The 23,803-nt window shown below is 43.4% G+C and overlaps 1 protein-coding gene across 1 annotated transcript in view; it reads right to left on the bottom strand.

Moving 5' to 3' along the window:
* Nucleotides 1–23,803, bottom strand: part of LGR4 (leucine rich repeat containing G protein-coupled receptor 4) — a gene marked incomplete at its 5' end in the record, with an annotated part of 35,728 nt that overhangs the window by 7,195 nt on the left and 4,730 nt on the right. Inside the window, 10 exon segments of the mRNA XM_014591298.2 lie at nt 1,184–1,255; nt 1,925–1,990; nt 5,267–5,338; nt 7,089–7,157; nt 8,206–8,277; nt 8,458–8,529; nt 9,343–9,411; nt 11,791–11,862; nt 13,478–13,693; nt 23,052–23,123. Coding sequence (XP_014446784.1) covers nt 1,184–1,255; nt 1,925–1,990; nt 5,267–5,338; nt 7,089–7,157; nt 8,206–8,277; nt 8,458–8,529; nt 9,343–9,411; nt 11,791–11,862; nt 13,478–13,693; nt 23,052–23,123 — 852 coding nt within the window.

The following is a 23,803-nucleotide window of genomic DNA, read 5'->3' as shown; positions in this document are numbered from 1 at the left end:
GGGGTGGCCACATCACAATCCCTTCTCCTCCATTCTCTTCTCAGGATCTTGGGCATACATGCACATGCGCCTGGCATGAGTTTAAGCCACCGGGTCTGGGACTGAAACCAAGGCCGACTACATGGGAGTCCAGCAACACAGCCATTATGCCATCTGCTGGTCCCATTAAGCATTTTCTGTATTAAAACATGTTTACTAAAGTTCTACGAGCAATGAGGCAACGAAGGACGTTTGTTTTACCTCTATTTTCCCAAGTGCTTATTAGGGCATATGGCACAAATATGTATTCAAATCATTGTATTTTTTTCTTAAGTGTTTCTTTGTTTTGTTTTTGGTTTTGTTTTTGGTTTTTTTCTTTTTCTTTTTTCTTTTTTCTTTTTTTTACTATAGGGTACATGCACTCACCGGAAAGAGAGGGACATACAGAATGAGAAATCAGCCCCCAGAGGGGATGGCCATGCCGCAATCCCTTCTCTTTCATTCTCCTCTTGGGATTTTGGAAATGCATGTGCATGTACACACATACACGCCCTCAGTGTGCCCTTCAAGCTGCAGGATTCAGGACTCGAACCATGCAGTCAGCCATGTGGGATCCAGCTGCTTTAACCACCACACCACCAGCTGGCCCCACATAATGTTTTTAAAGAGTACTTCTGTTGCACATGAGCTGTACTTGTAATAATAGATGCTCCAAAGATCAGCAAACTTTCTCTGGAGAGGGCTGATAGTAAATAATTTTGTTTTTGCAGGTTATATGGTCTCTGCCCGAGAATGGCGAAAGCAGCTCTGGCCTACGCTTGCAGGGCTGCCTGTTCCTCATCACAACGTTACAACAACAGGAGGCATTTCACCCTGCCCCCTGCTGTCACCTGCTCACCCTGCACAGATGAAGTAGCAAGCTTCTTTTGTAATTTGAAAACAAACTAGCTACTTCTCTCACAGTAAATGCATCTCACTTTTTTCGCTCATGTACAATATAAATAGTTAGCTAGAGTGAAAAACACCAAAAATGATTATAAAGTACCAAGTGGTAATGTGTGAACAACAATACTTACATAGCATAATTCATATCTTTATGTATATCTATCACCATGGGAATCATAATGCTATGTTAATTTACAGCTTGAAAAAAATGGATCTGTCTTTAATAATAAACAACTTTAATAATCATAGACAAACTTACAAAATCCTTAGTGATGTGAGGCCTTGAAAAGTTCCTTCCTTTATTTGGTAGATCTGATTACGCTGCAATGAACTGAAGAGAAAGAAACAGAGAGAAAAGGGAAAAAAAGAAAGAAAAATTATTTTTTACTTTGAAAAAGAACATTTCTTAGTTAAGCGTTTTCTGAATTTAAACACCCAATCATAGGTAACACTGACTGATCTTATTTGAAGTAAAAGGAGCTGCCATTTCCTTGTCCATGAAATGAGAAGGTTAGACAAACGGGCATCCGTTCTGGAGTATACTGGGAGTTCCCTGGTATGCTTACCTAGGTTCCCCATCAGCCCACTCCACCATGACACAGTGAGAAAGACCCACAACAGCCATGGCGTGAAGTCAGAAAAGGAGATCCAAAGGGGAAGAACTCACGTCTCCTTCCCCTCATCCCCCAGCCAGCCTCGTCCACAGCCATCCCATGTGGGTGCATGGCAGGTCCTGCTGCCCACGTCTGTTTCCCACAATAAGCGGGACACGTTTTGATTGTCGTTTTATACACAACGCCCTCCCCACACACGTCCCACAGAACGCCTGCTAGATAAGCGCCTCATAAATCCTGGCTGCAAGAACACATCTGGCACAATCCGACGTTTTATTTATAGGAATACCTGAAAATTATGCTTATTCAAGCTATGTATTTAAAAAGGAATGCTAAACAAACGACACTACACCACAGCAAACAAAGGAAGCCAGGGCACAACTCACATCTCCTCCAGCGCGTGGCAACCATTAAAACTTGGAAGATCTCTTATGTTATTGTAAGACAAGTCCCTTAAAATAACAGAAACGAAGAAGTTAATGGTACATTGTCAGAGCGCTGTACATTTAAAGAGCTGTCCTCAGAGGCTAGCAGGTGGTGTGGTGGTTAAGGACGCCGGACTCCCACACGGCTGACCATGTCTTGAGTCCCGGACCTGGCAGCTTGCTTTCTCACTTTCTCTCTCCCTCTCTACCCCCGCTCCCTCTCCGGTCAAATTAAAAATAAATAAATAAATAAATAAACATAAAGTAATTCTGAAAAAAAAAAAAGAGAGCTGCACTCCGAAGCAGGCGCAGCACCTAATCTGTAATGGGGAGGTGGAGCTGCACAAGGACACCAGCTATCTTGTCCCTAAGACTGGCAACTTTCTTTCCTTTTTCTTTTTTTTTGGAGAGATTTTTACTGTAGGGCGCGTGCGCTCGCCAGACAGTCAGAGAGAGACATAGAGACAGAAAGCGAGAAATCACCCCCCAGAGGGGATGGTCACGCCGCAATCCCTTCTCCTCCATTCTCCTCTCGGGATCTTGGGCACGCATGCACACGCGCCCAGTGTGAGTTTTAAGCCACCAGGTCCGGGACACGAACCGCGGTCGACCACGTGGGAGTCCAGCGACATAGCCATTACGCTAACTGCTGGTTCCCTCTTTTCTTTTTCTTTTGGTAAGAATTATTTTAACTTTATTTATTTTATTTTTATTTGTTTAATTTATTTATTTTAATTTGACCAGAGAGGGACAGAGTGAGAAAGATAGAGAGAGGGAAAGCGAGAAAGCAAGCTGCCAGGTCCAGGACTCGAACCATAGTCGGCCATGTGGGAGTCCAGCACCACCACCTGCCAGCCTGAAGACTGGTAACTTTCTAGACCACCTCTATGATACATATGCTAAAGATTTATACAGTTTGGAAACAGCAGGTGCTGTGGTGGCTGGGGCGTAGGACTCCCACATGGCCAACTGTGGTTTGAGTCCAGGACCAGGAAGCTTGAAAATCATGCCAGGAGCATGTGCGTGCCCAACATCCCAGGACAAGAAGGAATGGAGGTGTGGCCATTCCCCCGAGGGGTGGCCTTCTCACTTTCCCTCTCTTTGTCTCTCTCCAGCTCAAACACACACTCTCTGGCCAAAAAAAAAGAAAAGAAAATTCAAGCACATAATGCTGATTATAGATAAAATATGTTGAAATATACAACAGAAATATATAAAAATGTAGACTATAAAATGGATTTTAACAGGTAAAGCTACAGACTTTTTAAAATAATTATTTATTTAACTTTATTTATTATTATTTTCCAGTTTGATCAGAGAGAGAAAGAAAGAGGGAAACAGAGAAAGCAAGCCACCAGGTCTGGAACTTACACCAGTCAGCCATGTGGGAGTCCAGAGCCTTTAACCACCACACTACCTGCTGGCCTCAAAGCTACAGATCTTTTGGAACCAGCAATTGGCGTAATGACTATGTTGGTAGAGTCCCATGTAGTAGACTGTGGTTTGAGTCCTGGACCCGGTGGCTTGAACTCATGCTGGGCGCGTGTGCGTGCGTGCCCAAGATCCCGAGAGGAGAATGGAGGAGAAGGGATTGCGGCGTGGCATCCCCCCGGGGAGTGATTTCTCACTTCCTGTCTCTCTGTCTCTCTCTGTCTTTCTTCTTTTTTTTTTTTTTTTTTTTTTTTTTTGTGTGTTTTTGCACACACGCCCGGCGTGAGTTTTAAGCCACCGGGTCTGGGATGCGAACCGTGGTTGACTACGTGGGAGTCCAGTGACACAGCCATTACGCTAACTGCTGGTTCCCTCTTTCTGTCTTTCTGACGAATGCACATACACCCTATAGCAAAAATCTCTCCAAAAAAAAAAAGAAAAGAAAGCTACAGATTTTTTAGAAACTATTTTTCCAATATTGTTTATGCCACAAATAATTTCTGTATTGTTCTATAGTTTTAAAATTATAAGCAGAATAGTGTGCTTACTTACATCTTTAAAAAAAAAAAAATTATATTGGGACCAACAGTTGGCCAAATGGCTATGTCACTGGATTCCCACGTAGTCGACCATAGTTTGAGTCCTGGACCTGGTGGCTTAAATTCACACCGGGCACATGTGCGCGCATGCCCAAGATCCTGAGAGGAGAATGGAGGAGAAGGGACTGTGGCATGGCCATCCCCCTGGGGGTGATTTCTCACTTTCTGTCCCCCTGTCTCTCTCTGTCTTTCTTGTGAGTGCATGCACCCTATAGAAATCACCCCCTGGGGGTGATTTCTCACTTTCTGTCCCTCTGTCTCTCTCTGTCTTTCTTGTGAGTGCATGCACCCTATAGCAAAAACCTCTCCCCAAAATTTTTTTTCATCATATTAAATTAAACTGAATCCCACTGCAGGCTTTCCTCAGCAGTGCCCTTCGTGTTTGGAATATGGGCCCCACTATACCATTTAATTACCTGCCGACTCGGCCACTTACTTGTTACTATGCCCCACTACGGAGTACTTATTAACCACGTGGTAACTTAACTGTGAGTTCTTGTAACATTTTTACACCCTTTACTTATTTTTAATTTCTAGGACAGCTTAAGTTTTTAGAAAGCTGCAGACTTAGTCCACTCATTTTTCAAGAAAGATTTAGGCTCTGCTTAGGTTATGGAGGAAACAGAAGAATGTGGGGGCCTAACACCCCCAGGGAAACTAGAAGGAGGAGGAGACAGGATAAGAAAATAAATTAAGGAAGACCCCCAGCTTGATTTTACTTTGTTCAAAATAAAGCATGAACAGAGCACATATATTTTTTTCTTTCCTTTTTACTGCCAGAGGGCGTGTGTGCGCTCCACAGAGGAACAGTGGGAGGGGGTGCGCAGAAAGCACAGCTCCCACGGGGCATGGTCACGCTGCACCCCCTTCTCCATTTCTGCATCTTGCTGGGATTTGGGGCGCACACGTGCACGAGCCCAGCATGGCTTTCAAGCCACCAGAGCAGGATTCAAACCACACAGCCGACCATGCGGGAGCTGGCTTCCTTAACTACTAGGCCAAGAGGCCAGCCCCAAAGTAATTTAATTCTGTACAAAATTAAGTATGTATGTATTCGTCATACTTAAATCTTAACCCAAATTCCATGCATATTTCCTACCTACCAGGCAGGCTACTGAAATGCCTTCTCATTTGCATGAAAAGAATGAATAGGGAATACTTAAACCACAAAATCGCATGAAATCATTCATGAAAATAATTCCTTAAAATAAAACTGAATATATGTGGAGTCCATGTACGAAAGGGGTGAGAAGGGAAGAAGAATCCAACTTACAAAGTCCTAAGCATCCTCTGTTCTTGGCACAAATTGGTAGGTATGCTGCTTATTTTTGTACCTGTCAAGGTCCTGTGGAAAAACATTGTTCATCTAAGAAATAATTCAAATTGAGATGGTAAACAAAATGCTTTCTCACATGGGAACTTGAATGCTTACATGTTTGTGTATGGACGACAGTCTACACGTCCAGCTGCCCAATGATACAGTTAGCCACATATGAAAGTGAATTAACTCTCCTCAATACCAATATTGTCTTCGAGTAACACAAAGAAACGCATGACCCCAGTTGTTAAACCGTCCAGATGATGGGCTTGATTTCCCGTGTGGACCAAGAGAAAAACACCAATCCACAGTCACCCTTTAACCACGATAATCTACAAACCTGGCACCTTCTCAAACCCAAAACATCTGAGACCAGCCTGGCATCCTGCTTCCAAAGCTTGTTGTTACCTTCTCTTTCGGTCAGCTGGGCGCAGTACTAGGAATAGCCATCCCTCAGAATCCTCAAGGGTACAAAATTTACAGGAAAGCTCAAGTCCCTTGCAGGAGCCACCCCCAGTGTTTCTGCCACCAATGCACTACTCTGTGTCACTGCAGATTGTTAATAATACCCAACAGCTGTTACACTGTATTCAGAGCCCCAGAGGAAGAAGAATCTGTGCATATTCAGTACAGAAGTAACCATCATCAACCTAACTACATTGTACATGTCCGCTACAACGTAACATTTTCAACTCTGAGTTGACTGGATCCTCAGAGAGCAGACCCCTCAGAGAGGGAGGGCCACTGTATTCTCTTTTCCTCTTTAAGCTCCAGCTGCAGCAACAACCACCAGCTCCTCTGCTTCCTTTCATTGCAGTGCTTCTAGCATCTAATCCTTTATTCCCATGTTTACCGCTATGATGCAGGTGGAGGGAAATGATGCAGGGGTGGAGGGTCCCAGAGAGACCATGCTGCGGGCTCTGGGGCAGCTCCGGGGATGAATGGGAGACCTGGCGCTCTCCTGCTTGGACGTGTGCATCCGGCCCAGTGGACTACTCCCATGGCCTGTCCCCACCGTGTCCTCCTCGCCCCTCCTGCTCAAACATTCATCACCTCCCAACTGCTGTAAGAAGCTCGTTTGAACTCCTTGGCCCGGGGCTCCCCAACTTCTCCCTCCACACAGTGGCATGTGTGAAACCCAAGGCCTCTGTGGCTATAGACTCCCAGTCGTATCTGCACCCCCTGGCTGTCTGGAGGCCGAGGTCAAACCTTGGAGGCACCTCTAGCTCCTTCACAGAACACTCCCTGGAAAACTTTATCATAACCAAATGTTCACGGTTCAAGGCTTATTACTGCACAAATGTGGTCCTTTTCACATTTTCCAAGTTTCTCTATGACTCCCCATCTGGCTATAAACATGTGACCACGTGTGAGCAGCTGCAGCTGATACCCGTAGGTCTTCCTGAGACTATTATCCATATTCCTGGTTTTACTACACCATGTCATTCTAAATAAAAACTCAGCCCTGGAGAACTTGGCAGTATTCAATTTTCCAACATTCCACCTCCTCCAACGAAGCCTTCTCTGATGGTCTGCTTCCACTTCCATTGGTCCACTTCTGAATTCCTCTAAGGCGGCCCTTAGTTACCACCTTATATTTTCAGTGACCTTTTCAGATCTTATCTCCACATACTTGGCCATGCTCTGCCTGGGTAGACTGACCCCAAACCCAATCTATCAATTTCCATTTAGGATATTTACAAAGGACGACTGGTGCAAACAGCACCAATCCGTCATCACTAAGTGTCCAGCACCCCCTTCCAGGGGCCACACTTACAGGCTCTCCAGATGGACGGTTCCGGTCAGATTGGGGAACCACTGCACCATGCTCGCACCCCGAATGACTCTAAGAAATTGGAATACGAAAAGGAATTTAGAAGAAAAGCCTTTTACAGATAATATTTTCATTGTAACTCTTGAATGCTTTAAAGTGACAGTACTAGGGCCAGCCCCGTGGTTTAGGGTTAAGGGAGCTCAGTCCCACACAGTCGACTATGACGTTGGAGTTGCAGACCCAGAACTTTGAAAAACATGTGGGGCACGTGTGTTCCCCAAATCCTGACAAGACGGTGAGAGGGAGAAGGGATGACGGTGAGAGGGAGAAGGGATAACGGTGTGATCATGCCCCACAGAGGGTGCTTTCTCTCCTCTCAGTTTCTGAGGGGACATGCCTAGGAAAATTTTTTAAAATAAGTAAATAGAACAAGTTTCTTTTTTTTTTTTAAAAAAAAAGGAATTATATAATTTTATTTATCCTTATTATTTTTTAATTTGCTACAAGGCACGTGTGCTCGCCAGAGAGAAAGAGAGAGAGAGCAAGCTGCAGTCTGGGACTAAGACCACAGTCAGCCGTGTGGGGTCCAGCGTGCCAACCCCCACACCACCTGCTGGCCCCACTTTTCTTTTTTAATTGCCGGAGAGTGCATGGATGCATGCAGGAGAAGAGGTGGAGAGCCCACCTCTTTATGGGGTGAGTGAAGAAGGAAGCAATCCCTTCTTCACTCTCCTTCCTGTCAAGATTTGGGGCATGTGTGCACATGTGCCGGCAGGTTCCAACCACTGTGGCTGGGATTTGAACTGCAGTCAGCCATGTGGGATCTGGCTCCCTTAACAACTAGGTTGTGGGACCTAGTTTCATCTAGCTCTAGTTTCATCTCTTGAATGCCCTTGAAAAAGTAATAATTAGGCCAAGTGGTCACAGAAATAAGAACCATTTTTAGAGTTAACTTTGATCTTCCACCCAAGGCGAGGGGAGAGGGCAAGAGTTAGGGGATGCTGGGAATAATAGATTTTGTTTTCTGGAGCCAGAGTAATACATTCTTGTTTTCCATTCAAACAGATGGAAATACATGTATAAATACTCAGATTTGTTTTAAAATTTGCATAATACTTACAAGGAATGCAGATCCGATAAATTGTGAAATGCCGAGTTCCCCACAAAAGACAGAGGATTATCATACAGGTGTCTGTAAAAGTATACAAAAAAGCACATTTTTATATGTTCACAAGCATTCTAGCATCACACCGAGGTTCACAATGTACATATATCTAAAAACTTGAATTTTCGTTCCACACCCAGATGTGTGGCATTGCACAGGCAGAGCTTGGCATGATAACATGTTACGGAACCTTTCAGAAATACTTACATGGTTCTTAACAGTGGATTACCACCAAATGCTCCATCAGGGATGACAGAAATAGAATTACTGTGAAATCCTCTAGAAAGACAGGAGAAAATTATTTTGAGATATATCTCCTTGGGGACAAGATAAAACCCAAGTGTCTAGAGCTACTCGGCATCATATAAAATACTGCTGGTCATCACGCAAACACCTTCGAAAACACAGGGAACATGAGTTTTTAACACCACGTCATCTCTTCCAACCAATTCTTTGTAAACCCACTGCTCAGCCAAGTACCTATCCGGTCCCTCAGATACATTTACCTGTTGTTTCATCATCGAAGAACATGAGATGATCAGGTGCTCTAACTTCAGAGTTCTCTCCCTGGGGCCTGCACTGACCTCCAGGCCAGGCACCCTAGAATGCCGGCTGTCGGCTCAGGACAGGCAATCCCTGCTGTGCCATGTGCATGCCTACGCCAACTCTGCAATGTGTCCTCGTCCCTTTGACTGATTTAAATATTTCATTTCTTCAAGTCTGGCCAAATTCTATTCCTTTAAGTGATGCCTTCCAAGAGACCCCAAGCCTCAGCGAGGTCGTTTTCTGGAGTGGTGTATTTATCCCACCCGTTCAGCACTTCTTCCTACCTCAGACAGGTAACTGCCGATCGTCAGTGGCCTGCCTCCCCAGTGAGACCAAGACCACGAGCCCCGCAAAGGCAGGGACCTGCGTGACCGTGCAGAGCAATCTGGCCAGCCGACACGATCTCATCAGCAAGACTGTGTGTGTTTGTGTGTGTTGTGGAGATAATGCAAAGGGAACAAAGATGATTTAAAATCTCATTTGTTGGAACATGAAATAGTGAAGTCTAGAAATATCAAGGCACACCGAGAACAAAGCAATACTCACAGCTCTTTCAGACTAGGAAGGGCTTTAATAGCCTGAGGAAATTCCCCTAAATTATTATAATTCAAGTCCCTAGAAAACAATGGGGGAAAATATGTAAGAATATTGAACAGCAGGTAAAATTCATAAGGCATTTTGGTACAGATGTACTTTAAAAGATCACATCCACTGAATGACAATCTTTCTTTACCAACCATATGATCACTCGAAACCCTGTAGGAGTTTACTGTGTGCACATCCTCTCTCAGAATACAGAATAGAAACAGGGCTGGCCAGTGGCGTGGTGGTAAAGGGTGCTGGACTCCCACATGGCTGACCGCGGTTCAAGTTCCGGGCCGGTGGCTTGCTTTCTCTCTCTCCCTCTCTCTCTCTCTCTCTTTCACTCTGTCCCTCTCTGGTCAAATTGAAATAAGTAAATAAATAAAGTTAAATAAAAAAATAATTCTTTAAAAAAAATTTAAAAAGAATTCTAGGAAGCAGTTATTTTAAAAAAGAAAAAAGAATGCAGAATAGAAATAAATCATGCCTCCATGATGTTCTTAGGCCAATATATTTACAAGTTTAAAGAATTCTTAGAATTGCATGTTACTGATGTGTTAAAAAATATCTGAATATTTCTCAGGAAGTTCACCATAAAATAGAGCGTATTAAATACCCATTTGTAAATGGCAATCGTGTGAAACTGAGGTTTTCACTTGGAATTTGGAGTGGCTTCCTGAATTGCAGTATGAGGACAGCTGACCTCAGCCCACTCTCAACGAGATGACGTGAGATAAGACCAACCAGGGCTAGGGTGGATTCCCACAGCCGGTGTCCTCCTGAAGGCTACAAACTATGAGAATGTTATAAAAATTAGGAGAGAGACAAGTCACAGTGGTCTGTGCTAAAACGTCTGTCTGAAAGGTTTAAATTGTAACTTTTCACCTAAAGAGAATACTGACATAGATTAGCAAACTTGATTTCAGAGTAAGAATAAAGCAAAGAGGAAAGACCAGCTCCTTCAAGACCTATTTTGTTTTCCTTTTCTACATGGAAGAAAGAATGGTAAACAAAAATAAGCTAACTAGCAAAAAGAGGTTTCCTTTCAACATAACTAAAATAGTACACTTGGGACCAGTAGGTGGCATGGTGGTTAAGGCACTGGACTCCCACGTGTCCAACCATGGTTTGAGTCCCAGAGCCAGTGGCTTGATGCGTCCCCGAGCCAGTGGCTGGAGACTCACACTGGGTGCATGTGTGTGTGTGTGTGTGTGTGTGCCCAAAATCCCAAGAGGATAATGGAGGAGAAGGCACTGTTGCATGGCCATATCCCTGGGGGTGATTTCTCACTTTCCCTTTCTCCAACTCTCCCGGTGAGTGCACACACCCTTTGGCAAAAACCTTGAAAAGGCACGTGAACTAGGATCAGGAGACTCACTTAGTTGTTAAACTAGAAATTACACATTTAGCCAAGGAGACCTCAGTTCAGAAGTACGTCCCTCAAGCTCTTCAACTTTCAAATACCATTGGTCTTCACTAGCCTCTAATTGTTTAGACAGAAAAGAACATTAATAGAGTTCTAGAAGATCTGAAGTCTTCTCACTACAGGTGGTTAACCAAAAAATTCAGTTAAAATATTACAGACTCTGCTTTGCAAGCAGGTTTTATTGCCCATCCACTTGGGACATTCTCTGAATCATTTACTATATCACAATAGCAAATACTATGTATCTTTGAGGAAAGGCAAGTAACATAATGAAAACAACAAAATTAAGATCGTACATCGATTACACACAGCTACACAATGTCTGTTACTATATAATGATGCAATGTATACTTGACACAGTCAGAAGTGCCAAGCACTTAAGCTACTGGAGACAACAATAAGAGTATCATAAGCAAAATATAAAATCTCAATTTGCTATATTTTAACATGTCAAAGAAGAGAGATTCAAATACAGTGTTCACACTTACGAAAACCACCGAGGACATGCGAGAAACAAAATATCCAGAATTCACTTCAGAAGTTCCAAAGTTCTAAAATTGTCATATACGTAACCAAATCAACATATTTGGAAAAGTATAAATCTTTGAAGATTAAGCTGATTTTAATGTGTCATCGGGGGGAATAAAAGAGTTTCACACTTATGTGCCATTTTTAATCACTAACCTAGATTTACTATTTGTAACTGGAAACTCAGATTGGTACTCAAAACTGTTATTTGATGGCAAGAATTTAGTTATGAATTAAAGCAATGTTAATAAAGAGCTGAACCAGTACCAGCAATTTGTAACCGGAAACTCAGATTGGTATTCAAAACTGTGTTATTTGATGGCAAGAATTTAGTTATGAATTAAAGCAATGTTAATAAAGAGCTGAACCAGTACCAGCATTTTCCCCTTTGTCTACAACGAAGCACAAACTGCACTGTCAATATCACAATAGAGTACTCAAAATATGAATATACTTACAAGGTCTCCAAGTTATCCAGTCCATCAAAACAGTGTTGGCCCAGGCTTTTAATTTTGTTGTTATGAAGATGCCTATAGAGAAAGCATCAAAATGACCTTTACATCTCCCTGTAGCAACTCCAGTAACTGTGTGACCTGTCTAAATTGGTGCAGCAGAAAGGAAAGACACAAACAAACATTTCCACTCTTGACCATGGAAAACAGCATTAATGCACACTGCACAGGCTCACTGAATATGGGATACCAACAGAAAGGAAAACTATCTTTAATGTATAAACGGTGCACATGTTAAATATTACTGCATATTGTCCCATATCAAAGTAAAGGTGTTTTTTAAAAATTATTTACTTTTTAATTTTTTAAAATTTATTCATTCATTTATTTCTTAATTTGACCAGAGAGAGACAGAGGGTGAGAGTGAGAGAGAGAGGAAGGGAGAAAGCAAGCCACCAGATTCAGGACTTGAACTCTGGTGGGCCAAGTGGGAGTGTCCAGCGCCTTAACCACCACGCCACCTGCTGGTCCCAAAATAAAGGTTTTGATTAGCTCTCGATTATATGAAGTGCATCTTTGCTGAGCTCTCCGACAGGGAGCCACAGGGAGCCGGAGGTAACGGGATGGGGGAAGTGTGTCAGTTTACTTCAGCAACCTTGGTAACAGGTTTTAAAAGACAGTCCCCTTTATTATGCCCAAGTTTTGAAAGATGGAAAACACAGAGAGTCAATATCAACAGATGGCATAGTGGTTATGTCACTGGACTCCTGTATGACTGGCTATGGTTCAAGTCCCAGACCTGGAGGCTTAAAACTCAAGCAGGGTATGTGTGCACACGCTCTCAAGATCTTGAGAGGAGAACAGAGAAGGGATTATGGCATGGCCGTTCCTCCTGAGGGGTGATTTCTCCCATTCCCTCTTACTGTGTCTGTCTCTTTCTCCCTCTGGAAAGCACATACACCCTAAGGCAAAACCTCTAAAAAAAAGAAGAAGAAGAAGAAAAATGAAAACACAGAAAGTCACCTACTCTTGGAACAGAACAGTTGAAGAAATATGAAGTATCTCTGGAACCTACTTCTATCAGCTTCTCAACACAGCTCAGCTTCTTTTAACATTGAACACATTGTCAAGACACAGGGAAAAGTGAGACGAATGTTTGCTGAATGACCCATTTCTTTTCATGCTTAAACATGTCATTTGTTTTAGGGAGATTCAACAATTATGATGATATAAGTTTTATCCATGCTCTGTTTCATATTTTTTAAAGTCAGCAGGTTTTTTTTTGGGGGGGGGGTTTGAGAGGTTTTTGCTATAGGGCACGTGCGCTCGCCAGAAAGACAGAGAAAGACAAAGAGACAGAAAGCGAGAAATCACCCCCCAGGGGGGATGGTCACACCACAATCCCTTCTCCTCCATTCTCCTCTCGGGATCCTGGGCACATACACACATGCGCCCAGCATGAGTTTAAGCCACCAGGTCCAGGACTCGAACCGTGGCCAACCATGTGGGAGTCCAGCGACATAGCCATTATGCCAACTGCTGGTCCCAAAGTCAGCAGGTTTAATCTCGTACTAAGGCAGCTCCTCCAAGCCAGCCCAGAACGACCAGTAAGATACTCTTCCAACAGTGTGTCACATGAAACCTGCTGCAGCCCCAGTGGACCCGGTGGGGGCTGTACAGGGTGGGTACTTACAGAACCACCAGGCTGGAAAGGTTGGTGAACGCGAAGTCAGGGATGCTCGAGATCTTGTTGAGGGCCAAGGTCAGCGCCTGCAGAGTCGGCAGGTTGCTCAGGGGGGGCAGGGACACCTCCGTCAGGCTGTTGTCATCCAGCCACAGATGGCGCAGCTGAACGAGCCCTTCAAAACTGTCCTCGGGGACTGAGGTGATGTGGTTGGCATCTAAACGCCTGGTGAGAAACAGAAACCAGTGCGTTCGGTGACGAGTTCTAGTGCAGTGAGTCAGTTTGAGTCACGCGACTCTCAGAACCTTCCAAGAAGGAGTTATAAAGATGACCCAGCCGTGGCGGCCCTTATTTGTGTGGTTTCACCAGAAGGCCTCGTATAACCTAGTAACCTTGCCAAGTCCAGTACGAAGTCAGTTCCTGCCCTTCCTTCATTACAAAGGGATGTGTCCAAGTTGTAGCCCTGGAAGTGTCTTTAATCATTGGCTAAGAAGTAACTTCATAGCAGGAAGATGAACAGAAGGAAGGAGGGAGGAAGAGGAAGGAAAGGGAGGAAGGAAAGCAGAGAGGGAATGAGAGGAAGGGGAGGGGAGGGAAGGGGAAGGAAGGGAAGGGAAGGGAAGGGAAGGGAAGGGAAGGGAAGGGAAGGGAAGAAGAAAAAACTGAGTTTGGATTGGAATTTGAGGTCTCAGAGTATACCTATCAAAAATACAGAAAGCAGAGCTGGACTATCCGTGGAGATAAAACGTGGTCTCTGGGCAGATGACCCATGTGGGGAAAGTTCCAGGTCGGGTTTGGAGTCCTCTCGGGGTGTGCCAGGCACACGCGGGCCCATGATCTGGGACTAGCTGACGCTAGGGTGGACCTCGGAGGCACAACCCTGTCGAAGGTGCCACTTCTCCCTCTGTCTCTCTCACACGTGGAAAAGATTCACTCATTTAGGGGCCAGCAAGGAGCCAGGTGATTAAGGGCACCGGACTCCCATATGGCCGACCATGGTTCAAGTCCTGGACCTGGCCTCTTGCTTGCTTCCTCGCTTTCTCTCTTTCTCACTCATTCTGTCCCTCTCCGGTCAAATTTAAATAAATAAATAAATAAAGCTAAATGAAATTATTCTTTTTAAAAATTACCCATTTAAAAAATCGAACAAACAGAAAACTAAGGAGAAACTAAGCTGAGAAACAAACACGGGACCTCCAATGTGACATTATAACTAATACAGCATGATAAAGTCAGCTGCTACTCTGATTGGAACCAAAGAGGAAATATTAGGACATATTTACAAAAAAAAAAAAAAATTTATAGCAGCAAACCACATCCATCGAGTCTCCCATCCTTATTACTACAATTTCTCACTCAGTACCATGTGTTGGCAAGGCAACTTCCCCTTTTTAGCACTAAGTACTTCCAAAATTCATTAAAATGAACAGTTATTAAGAAAAGGTCAAATTCCCCATAGGAAAAATTAAACAGCTTCTGCAATTAATGATATTGTGGCCTTAAAGCTTCAATTTTCCCCAAATTTGTGAATGAAGGACACCTTACTAATAGGATTACATACTTAAAATGAAGCCCCCTTCTGAAAATTCGGAAATGAAACCCTAAGTGTTACTGTTGGCACAATCGGGGTAACTGTCAACACGAAGACAAGCTGGCATCGTGAGCTGAGGGGCCGTGCGGGCTAATCACAACGCCCTCACCCCGTTTATGTACATTCATCTGCTGCCTCGGGGCCGACAGTCTCGGCTCTCCTTGTGAAAATGAGTGGACGTGGAAAACTGAGGAAAACGCACAGTGACAGACTATTGGAAAAGAAATGAAGCTGACAGCTCTCAAGTGCAGGGAGCCCCGGGTTTGTGCGTGGTTCTGCACCACTGATCTGACTCTGCTCCCACATGGGTTCCTGCCATCCTCATCCCTGACCCCGGCCTGTCCACGACCTGGCCCAGACACTCGCCTTCCCCAAGTGGGTTAACAGGGCTCAGAGACCACTGGGCTTGGCCAGTTCTGACGAGATAACAGAAAGCACCGAGGGATGGGAGAGCTTAGGAAGCTAAGGAGCTGCCTTAAGAATTTGCCTGTTAATGGGATGTGTATAGTATTCTCAACTGGACCGAGATGTGTAGCATGCTGGGTAAACTCTCCTTACAATCTAAATGATGTATAGTGATTCGATGTATAAATAATAATAATAATAATAAATTTTAAAATTAGAAAAAAATATTTTGTGCTCTGTAAAAATAAAAATAATAATTTGCCTAGAGGGATGGGCAGGTGGCATGGTGGTTAAGGTGCTAGACTCCCGCATGACCAATCATCATTAATGAGAGCCCCAGACCTGGCAACCTGCTTTCTCCTTTTCCTTCTCTTGCTCTTTTTCTCTGTCTCTTTTGGTCAAATTTAAAAAAATAATGATGGATAAAATTAAATGATTTTTAAAATAATCTGCCTAGAGGGGCCAGCAAGCGGTGTGATGGTTGGGGTGCTGGACTCCCACATGGCTGACCACAGTTCAAGTCCCAGATCTAATGGCTTTCTCTCTCTCTCACTGGTGAGTGTATATGCCCTACACCAAATTTTAAAAAAATTATAATTAATACAATTAAATAAATTGTAAAAAATAAAAATGAATCTGCCCAGAAACACACATTTCTACACAAATTCATTTGTTGGCCCTTCTAGAATTTACCCTGGGAAGAAACAGGTATCCTCAATAAATCAGACTGGCAAAGTACTTGGCTACAGAGCTATTTTAGATATTTGCTCCAGTGAATAGACAGGAATGTATTCAAACACACACACACACACACACACACACACCCAGAAATACAATTCACAGCCTCATGGAACTTCCATTGGTAGGAAGAGAAAGACACTAAGTACAAAATCATACAATTAACCGTACAGTGTAACAAAAGAATTAATGTAACAATTATACTTGTAGCTAATTTAACCGTGTGTGATTCCTTTGACACATTTATATTTGACACATTTATATCGAGTATTTCGTTAGGCACAAGGGATTAAGTGGTAACCATGACAGGCTCAGGCCCATCCCGAGACGTGTGACATAAAATATAATAAACACATTATAACCACAGAGAGCTTTAAAAAGTGCTCTGAAGTAAGAAAACGAGTACTAAGAGAAATGTCAATGAACTCTGAGGAAGGGGTAGCAAACACGCAGAAAGCATCTGGTCAAAGAAGGTAGCCAGTCAGAGCAGGGGCTGGGCAGGGACCGTTTTCCTCCAAGGAAAGAGAGGGCAGAGACGTAGCTGATATCGAGCTGGCCTGATCCACAGCTCCAAGAAGGTTCCAGAGAGTAGCGCGCAGGAGGGAGAGGGTGCAGGGCCCGGGGAGACACAACGCAGACGCACTAGGGTCCAGCTCTTCCAGCCACGTGCCAGGTGAGCAGTCTGGGTTGTATTTTAATTGCAGAGGGAAGTCGCTGCCCAGTTTTTGAGTGTTATGGTAGTTGAGACCATGCTAATGAGGGGTCAGTAGAGGCTGCGGTGGTTAAGGTACTGGACTCCCACACGGCTGACCACCACTGGAGTCACAGTCCTGGCAGCTTGCAAATTACACCAGGGACAGGTGCGCATATGCCCAAAATCCAGGAAGGAGAATGGAAGAGAAGGGATTGCAGCGAGGCCATCCCCTCAGGCTGGCTCTTTTTTTTTTTTTTTTTTTTGAGAGGTTTTCGCTATAGGGCGCGTGCGCTCGCCAGACAGACAGAGAGAGACATAGAGACAGAAAGCGAGAAATCACCCCCCAGGGGGGATGGTCACGCCGCAATCCCTTCTCCTCCATTCTCCTCTCGGGATCTTGGGCACGCACGCACACGCGCCCGGCGTGAGATTTAAGCCACCGGGTCCGGGACACGAACCGTGGTCGACTACGTGGGAGTTCAGCGACATAGCCATTACGCTAACTGCTGGTTCCCACCTCAGGCTGATTTCTCACCTTTTCTCTCTGCGTCTCTCCTGTGAGCACACATGCCCTACGGCAAAAACCTTAAGAAAAAGGTTGATACGATTTCAAACTCAATACAATATTGATCATTGTACCTGTAATACAGATGTAATATCCCATGGAAATTAAGTCCTTTCCATAAAAGTGATTCACTAATATAAGATAAAATACTCTAAGAGGACAATTGTCAGTACCTTTCTAACATAACCTAGCACCCACACGCAACAGTTATACTCCTTTGAACTTGAGGTCCTATTTCATCAAAGAAAAAGGGAGGGCCTTCATTTACAGCAGGATAGCCAGGGGAGTTTTGAGTTCCGATAGCAATGAAACTATCTCCTATACAAAACAATAACAGCACAATAAAATCAGAGATAATTTCCTCTGCACTAAAACTTTATCAGAGTTGTAAAGTCATACAGAAGAGATTAAAAGAAAGAACTGTGGAAAGAAGAAATCCTTAAATAAGTTAAGTGAGAAAAAGGATTTGTGGTTACTCAAATGGGTTGATTTTTTTTTTTTTCTTAAGAGAGAATTTTGCTATAAGGTGTGTACCCTTGCTGGAGAGACAAGGAGACAGAAAGCAATAAATCACCCACCCCCTAGGGGGGATGGCCACACTACAATCCCTTCTTCATTCTCCTCTCAGGATCTTGGGCATGCATGTACACACACCTGGTGGAGTTTGAAGCCACCGGATCTGGGACTCGAACCATGGTCAGCCAAGTGGGAGTCCAGGGCCTTAACCAGTACACCACCTGCTGGCCTTCAAATGAGTTGATCTTTCCAATTTTAGTATATGAGAAGTGGAAGTAAGCACTGAAATGGTTCATCTTTATGCCTCAGTTCACATATAGATGTGGGTGACACACCCATAAATGTAAAGAGTTTGCATTTACACTGAGATCAACACTTCACACAGAAATGATCTAGAACTGTGTCTTTGTCCCAGTGACTGACACTAATAAAATTCACCCTAATAGACCAAAAAAGAAAAAAAATATATCCTCTAGTTGATTATTTTAGTCAAAAGCTAAAAAGCATCTGGTAACCTCAAAAGTAGAGAAATTATGTGGGCTTGTTCAAGGTGTTCTACTATTTAAACTCCATCTGGCAAGAGACAAACTATCACTAAAATGCAATTTTATAGTTAAAAGGTTAGCAATGTAGTAACTGAATTCCCTTATTCTTGTGTTTCCCCCTTCCCTGTTCTCAAGAGCCTATTTTGTATCTGAAACTCACATATTTCAAAATTTCTTCTCTTAAATAAAACTACATTAGCAAACTAGTACTACATGCAGATATATACTGTTGAAAGTCTGTGTTATCAATAAACACTTATCTGTGCAAAGACTCATCTTCCTACTTACCAATAACGTAAATACTGTCATTACAAACTTTTTTTAAAATTATTGAGATAAACCTAGGAAATTTAATATTTGAGATTCTTTACTATTCAATATAAAGGAAAAATTCCAGTGGAGCCTGTTTTGACATGTCACTTTTTTGGGGGGAAGGGGGGGTTTGCTATAGGGCATGTATGCTCACCAGAAAGACAGAGAGAGACAGAGAGACAGAAAGCAAGAACTCATTCCCCTCCCCCACCCGATGGCCTCACCACAATCCCTTCTCCTCCATTTTCCTCTTGGGATCTTGGGCACACATGCACATGCACTCAGCGTGAGTTTAAGCCACCAGGTCCGGGACTCGAACCATGGTCAAGTACATCGGAGTCCAGTGACATAGCCATTATGCCAACTTCTTGTCCTGACATGTCACTTTTTAAAATGCTGATTTTATTTCTTTTTAGAGAGAGAGAGACAGATACCCTCACAGCAGGCCCCCTTGACAGAGTTTTGTCCCTAGGCTTCCAGTCAGCCAGGATGATAGGCCCACATGTATGTGCCTGCATGTCCAGACCCGCCTGTGACCTCAATCCCCAGTCTTCCACAAGGCTTCCAACTTCCCCACTCCCCCACGGCCCCCCACCACCTATGCAACTGCCACTGGGCCTGAAAGGTCATTCAGTATCCTGCTCAGGTCATGCCTTGGCCATTTTCACGGCTTAGCAGGAGGCTGCTATGCTAACTTTTTATTAATTACAATCAATTCACTTTCACATTTTATGTCTCCATCAAGCACATGCTTGCAACAAACCACTTCTGGTCAATTTCAACCCCCAATGAACTTTGCTCCTTTTAAGCACTGTTCAAAACCACAAGGAAATCTCTCATGTAATTCAGGTCTGAAGATCAGATTTTCAAACTGACTCAAGTGCTGATAAGACTGTTTGACACAATGACAGAATTTCAATTGTATCCACACCTTGCCACTGCCCCACAATGCTAACAAACACCAAAGCATTTCCTTCTTACATAAAACAGACCTGACACAAAATAGCTCCTTGGGTTTCTGATACATCTGAAGCACCCCAAAAGCTTTTTAAATACATGTGACTGCACTCCTTACCCCTATCCCAGTTTTGATACAAAACAACTCACACAATGCCTGATGAGCATAGTATGCTTTTTTTGTTTTTTTGAAAAGTTTTTGCTATAGGGCACGTGCGCTTGCCAGAAAGACAGAAAGACAGAGACAGAAAGCAAGAAATCACCCTCCAGGGGGGATTGGCCACACCGCAATCCCTTCTCCTCTTGGGATCTTGGGCAGGCACGCACACATGCCTGGCGTCAGTTTAAGCCACCAGGTCCAGGACTAAAACAGTGGTTGACTACATGGGAGTACAGAGACATAGTCATTACACCAACTACTGGCCCCCATAATATGCTTTTTTAAAACATCATTTTAGAGATGGAAACCTATGGTTTCTGGGAAAAATACTGCTGTAAATCCTACACTGCCAATAAATGTTATGTGCACTTTAACGTATGTATTGACCATGAATTAGAAAGAATCTAGTTGTATGTTTTCGTGATAATTTTTCTTTTCTAAAGTTGAAAATGAGATTCTAGTCTGTTCTTTTGTAGCCTACAGAAGAGACAAAATGCCTATGTATTTTAACCATTCAATCTTGGAAAGTAACAATACAGTATGAAGGTCTGGAAGTAAAATGAATTTGCAGGTGGCATGGTGGTTAAGGCGCTGGACTCCTCCACATGGCTGACCACAGATCAAGTCCCAGACTGGCAACTTACTTTCTCACTTTCTTTCTCTCTCTCCATGTCTCTCTGGTCAAATTAATACAAAAATTATAATAAATAAAATTAAATAATTGTTTTACAAAAAGAAAGTAAGAATCAAATATCTAATGAATTCGGGTCTGAGAGAGTTCGGATGGTTCCCCTCCGTGTCTGTCTGTCCAAGATAAGAGACAGTATGTCAGCAAAGGAATATTTCTGCAAAAGAACTCATTTCAAAACAGATTAAAGAGTCCTCTCAGAACCTACCCATTAGCTGTGGTGAAAAACAAATTCTTATATCCCACAATTTACCATTTTGGCAAAGCAAACTGGTTAATCTATTCTATATTAAATTACTAATTTTTTTTTTGCTACAAAGGCCAACTCCTGAAATTACTCCTTCTTATAGCATCAGATACCCTCTTAAGATGAACTTTTACAGCATGTATTTTATTAGCACATATTTTTGATTTCACATTTGGTTCCCACTAGCTACTAGAATGATCTAAAATCAAATGATAATCTATAATTTACCATTACCAGTCATGTGTTTTGGGCAGTTACAAATGGTTTTACTTGAGCGAATGAATGGCCTTAAGCAGCTCAGTCATTTTCACCTAAGTTTTCTAACGCACCTGCACTTTCTATGAAAAGTTACATTCATAGTTACTTCAATGTATAATTTTTAAAAAGAAAAAGCTAAGTGCCGGATTCGTATCCAAATATGTGGGATAGTTAAAGCGTAACTGAGAATCCAGAACACATTAAGTGTGATGATTACAATTTTTTACGCAGAGTGATTTTAGGGAAATTTTTAAAATTACAGCTTCCTGGACCCTACCTACAAAGAGAAAACATCATTTCTTCAAGGCCATGGCCTGCAAACGTGCACTTCCGCGATCTCCACCTGGCTGTTCTGCTGCAGGTGGTCCAAGTGCCACACTTGGAGAAATCATGTCCTTTGTGTTGAGTATTTAGGACATGAAGTGAAGCCATGCAAATTTGCATTCATTATTCTAGCAGAAGCTAACAAAAGGCCTTGTTTGGAAGAATGTTCTGTCATTATTTCAAGAAGTTCCCTTCACCAAATTAGGTAAGCCGGTAATCAAAGGAAAGCGTGGCTGAAGTACAACACCACCATCATTAGTAGGTTCGGTGAGTGCTTACTGCACACTTACGTGCCAGACTGTTCTGAGGGCTTCTGGGCCTTCGAATACGGTGGGTAATGAGCTAACTGCAGAACGGCGTTTCAATACACAGCTCACCCAGCCTCACACAGCTGGGGAGGATTCCAAACCAGACAGGCTTGTTTCAGAATTCTAATTAATCTCTCTTTCTTGTGAAAGCAATGTAAACATTCTGAAACCTAAATATGCAAAGGGTTTTTCTTAATCTTGACAATAGTCAGATGACAAAGACCACATACTTTAAAGCGCAATGCTTCCCAACCTTTTTAAATGCCCCTAAAGACAAAGGAACTTGATTAGTCCTAACGCAAGACTGAAACATACATTCCCATCATTATCGAATACCTGTTTAATATAAAAATGATGGGGCTGGCAGATGGCATGGTGCTTGGGGCACTGAACTCCCACATGGCTGACCACAGTTCAAATCCCAGACCTGGTGGTTTACTTTCTCACCATCTCCACCCTCCCCCGTCTCTCTCTAGTCAAATTAAAAAATAAATAAATAAATAAAATTAAATAAGTGTGTGTGTGTGTGTGTGTGTGTATATATATATATATATATATATATGCATATGTATATATATATGTAAAAGCAATTGCTTCTTCAAAATCTGTGGATTTCCAGCTCCTGTGACAGCACTGTTATTTGAGCCAACCATCGAGGGGAAAAGCCGTAAGCTTGTCTAGTTCTGCAGACTGGAAACCAGGCCGCCTCAGTATGGTAGGCATGGACGGATATATTTAAGTGAAGTGTTCTTTGAAAAAGCTTTAAAATTAGTGATGAAATAGGATAAAACCAAGAGTTGAAACTTTACCCATGTCACGTCAACCCAAACCTCTCAGAAAGAAACACCTGGGAAGGAAGAGCTCGGGCAATGAAGTCGCCCACCCACCGGTAGTCAGCATCCCCACAAAAGGATACAGAATCGGTTTCTTCTGATTATCATTACCACCTGAAACAGAAACTGCCTTGGGGCTGTTTCGTAAAAGTTGGGGCCCGAGACTCTAGAACCCTGTGCACACTGGACTCTGGCTCCAAAGCGGCACTGGTCACCAGCCACGAGCAGCGAACACCAGGTAGCCTCCTCTCCCCAAGACTGTCGGGAACCACCTCCTTCTCCCTCAGCAAAGGACATTTTGATGCCAGCAACTGGCCAGCCCATGTTTACCCCAGATGAGGGGATAAATCTCCCTTCCCCGGGACTCCAGTTCTTTACACAGTGAGCAGCTGGGGTGGCCTTTTAATGACTGAAGAATGCAGAAAATCAAGCTGTTACTTACAAAGACTGCAAAGCACTCAGTCCTCGAATGGCTTCGCTGGGTACTGTTTTCAACTGATTGTTCTGGAGGGTTCTGCAAGAAAATTTTTGGTTAGTGGACAACAAGCAGTTGTTACCATTTCTTTCTTAGAAGAATCCAGAGCCATTTTTCCCCCAAAATATTTCCACAGCAGAAAAAGGAAGGGGTGGAGGTGGAGAGCACCCAAGACAAGGGAATTGCAGCAAGTCAAGAAGCAATTGTTACAGAGCCAGAAAGAAAACCTACGCCGCTGTCCCAAGCCATCTCCTAACAAAGACCTGCTGGTCAATTCTCATTTCCAGGGAGTGTTTCCTTCCCCGGAGTTCAGGCACCCTAGTTCCTCTTCATCACCATCGGCAGTGTTGAGTCCACGCTCATTGGAAAGTGTCAATTAATTGGGAGATAACATCAGCAAACCCATCAGAGTCACTAAAGCCCTCTCAAAGTGGAATATGGCAGGGCCCAGAAACATGGACCTCAGATCAAGCCAATTTAGCCAGGAGGGTATCAGACTCTGAGCTCTTGGGGAGCAGCCGCAGTGTCCCTGACACACACAGGCCATGTACAGGGCCAGGGCAGAAGCAGAGCTCGGCTATGTAACCACAGGGCCTGGAGAACGGAGGCTTAGATCCATGCGAAAATGAAATTCTTTTAATTTTGGCCCAAAGCCATTCCCGTCACATAAATATGGTCACCTGACCTGGATCGGAACCACAGAATGGAAGAAATTAAAG

This window comes from Tupaia chinensis, unplaced genomic scaffold (genome assembly GCF_000334495.1).
Source record: "Tupaia chinensis unplaced genomic scaffold, TupChi_1.0 Scaffold000555_1, whole genome shotgun sequence".
In the NCBI taxonomy this organism is placed as follows: Eukaryota; Metazoa; Chordata; class Mammalia; order Scandentia; family Tupaiidae; genus Tupaia; species Tupaia belangeri.
The sequence above is the reverse complement of the archived record's forward strand: the minus strand, read 5'-3'. Positions and strand labels throughout refer to the sequence as shown.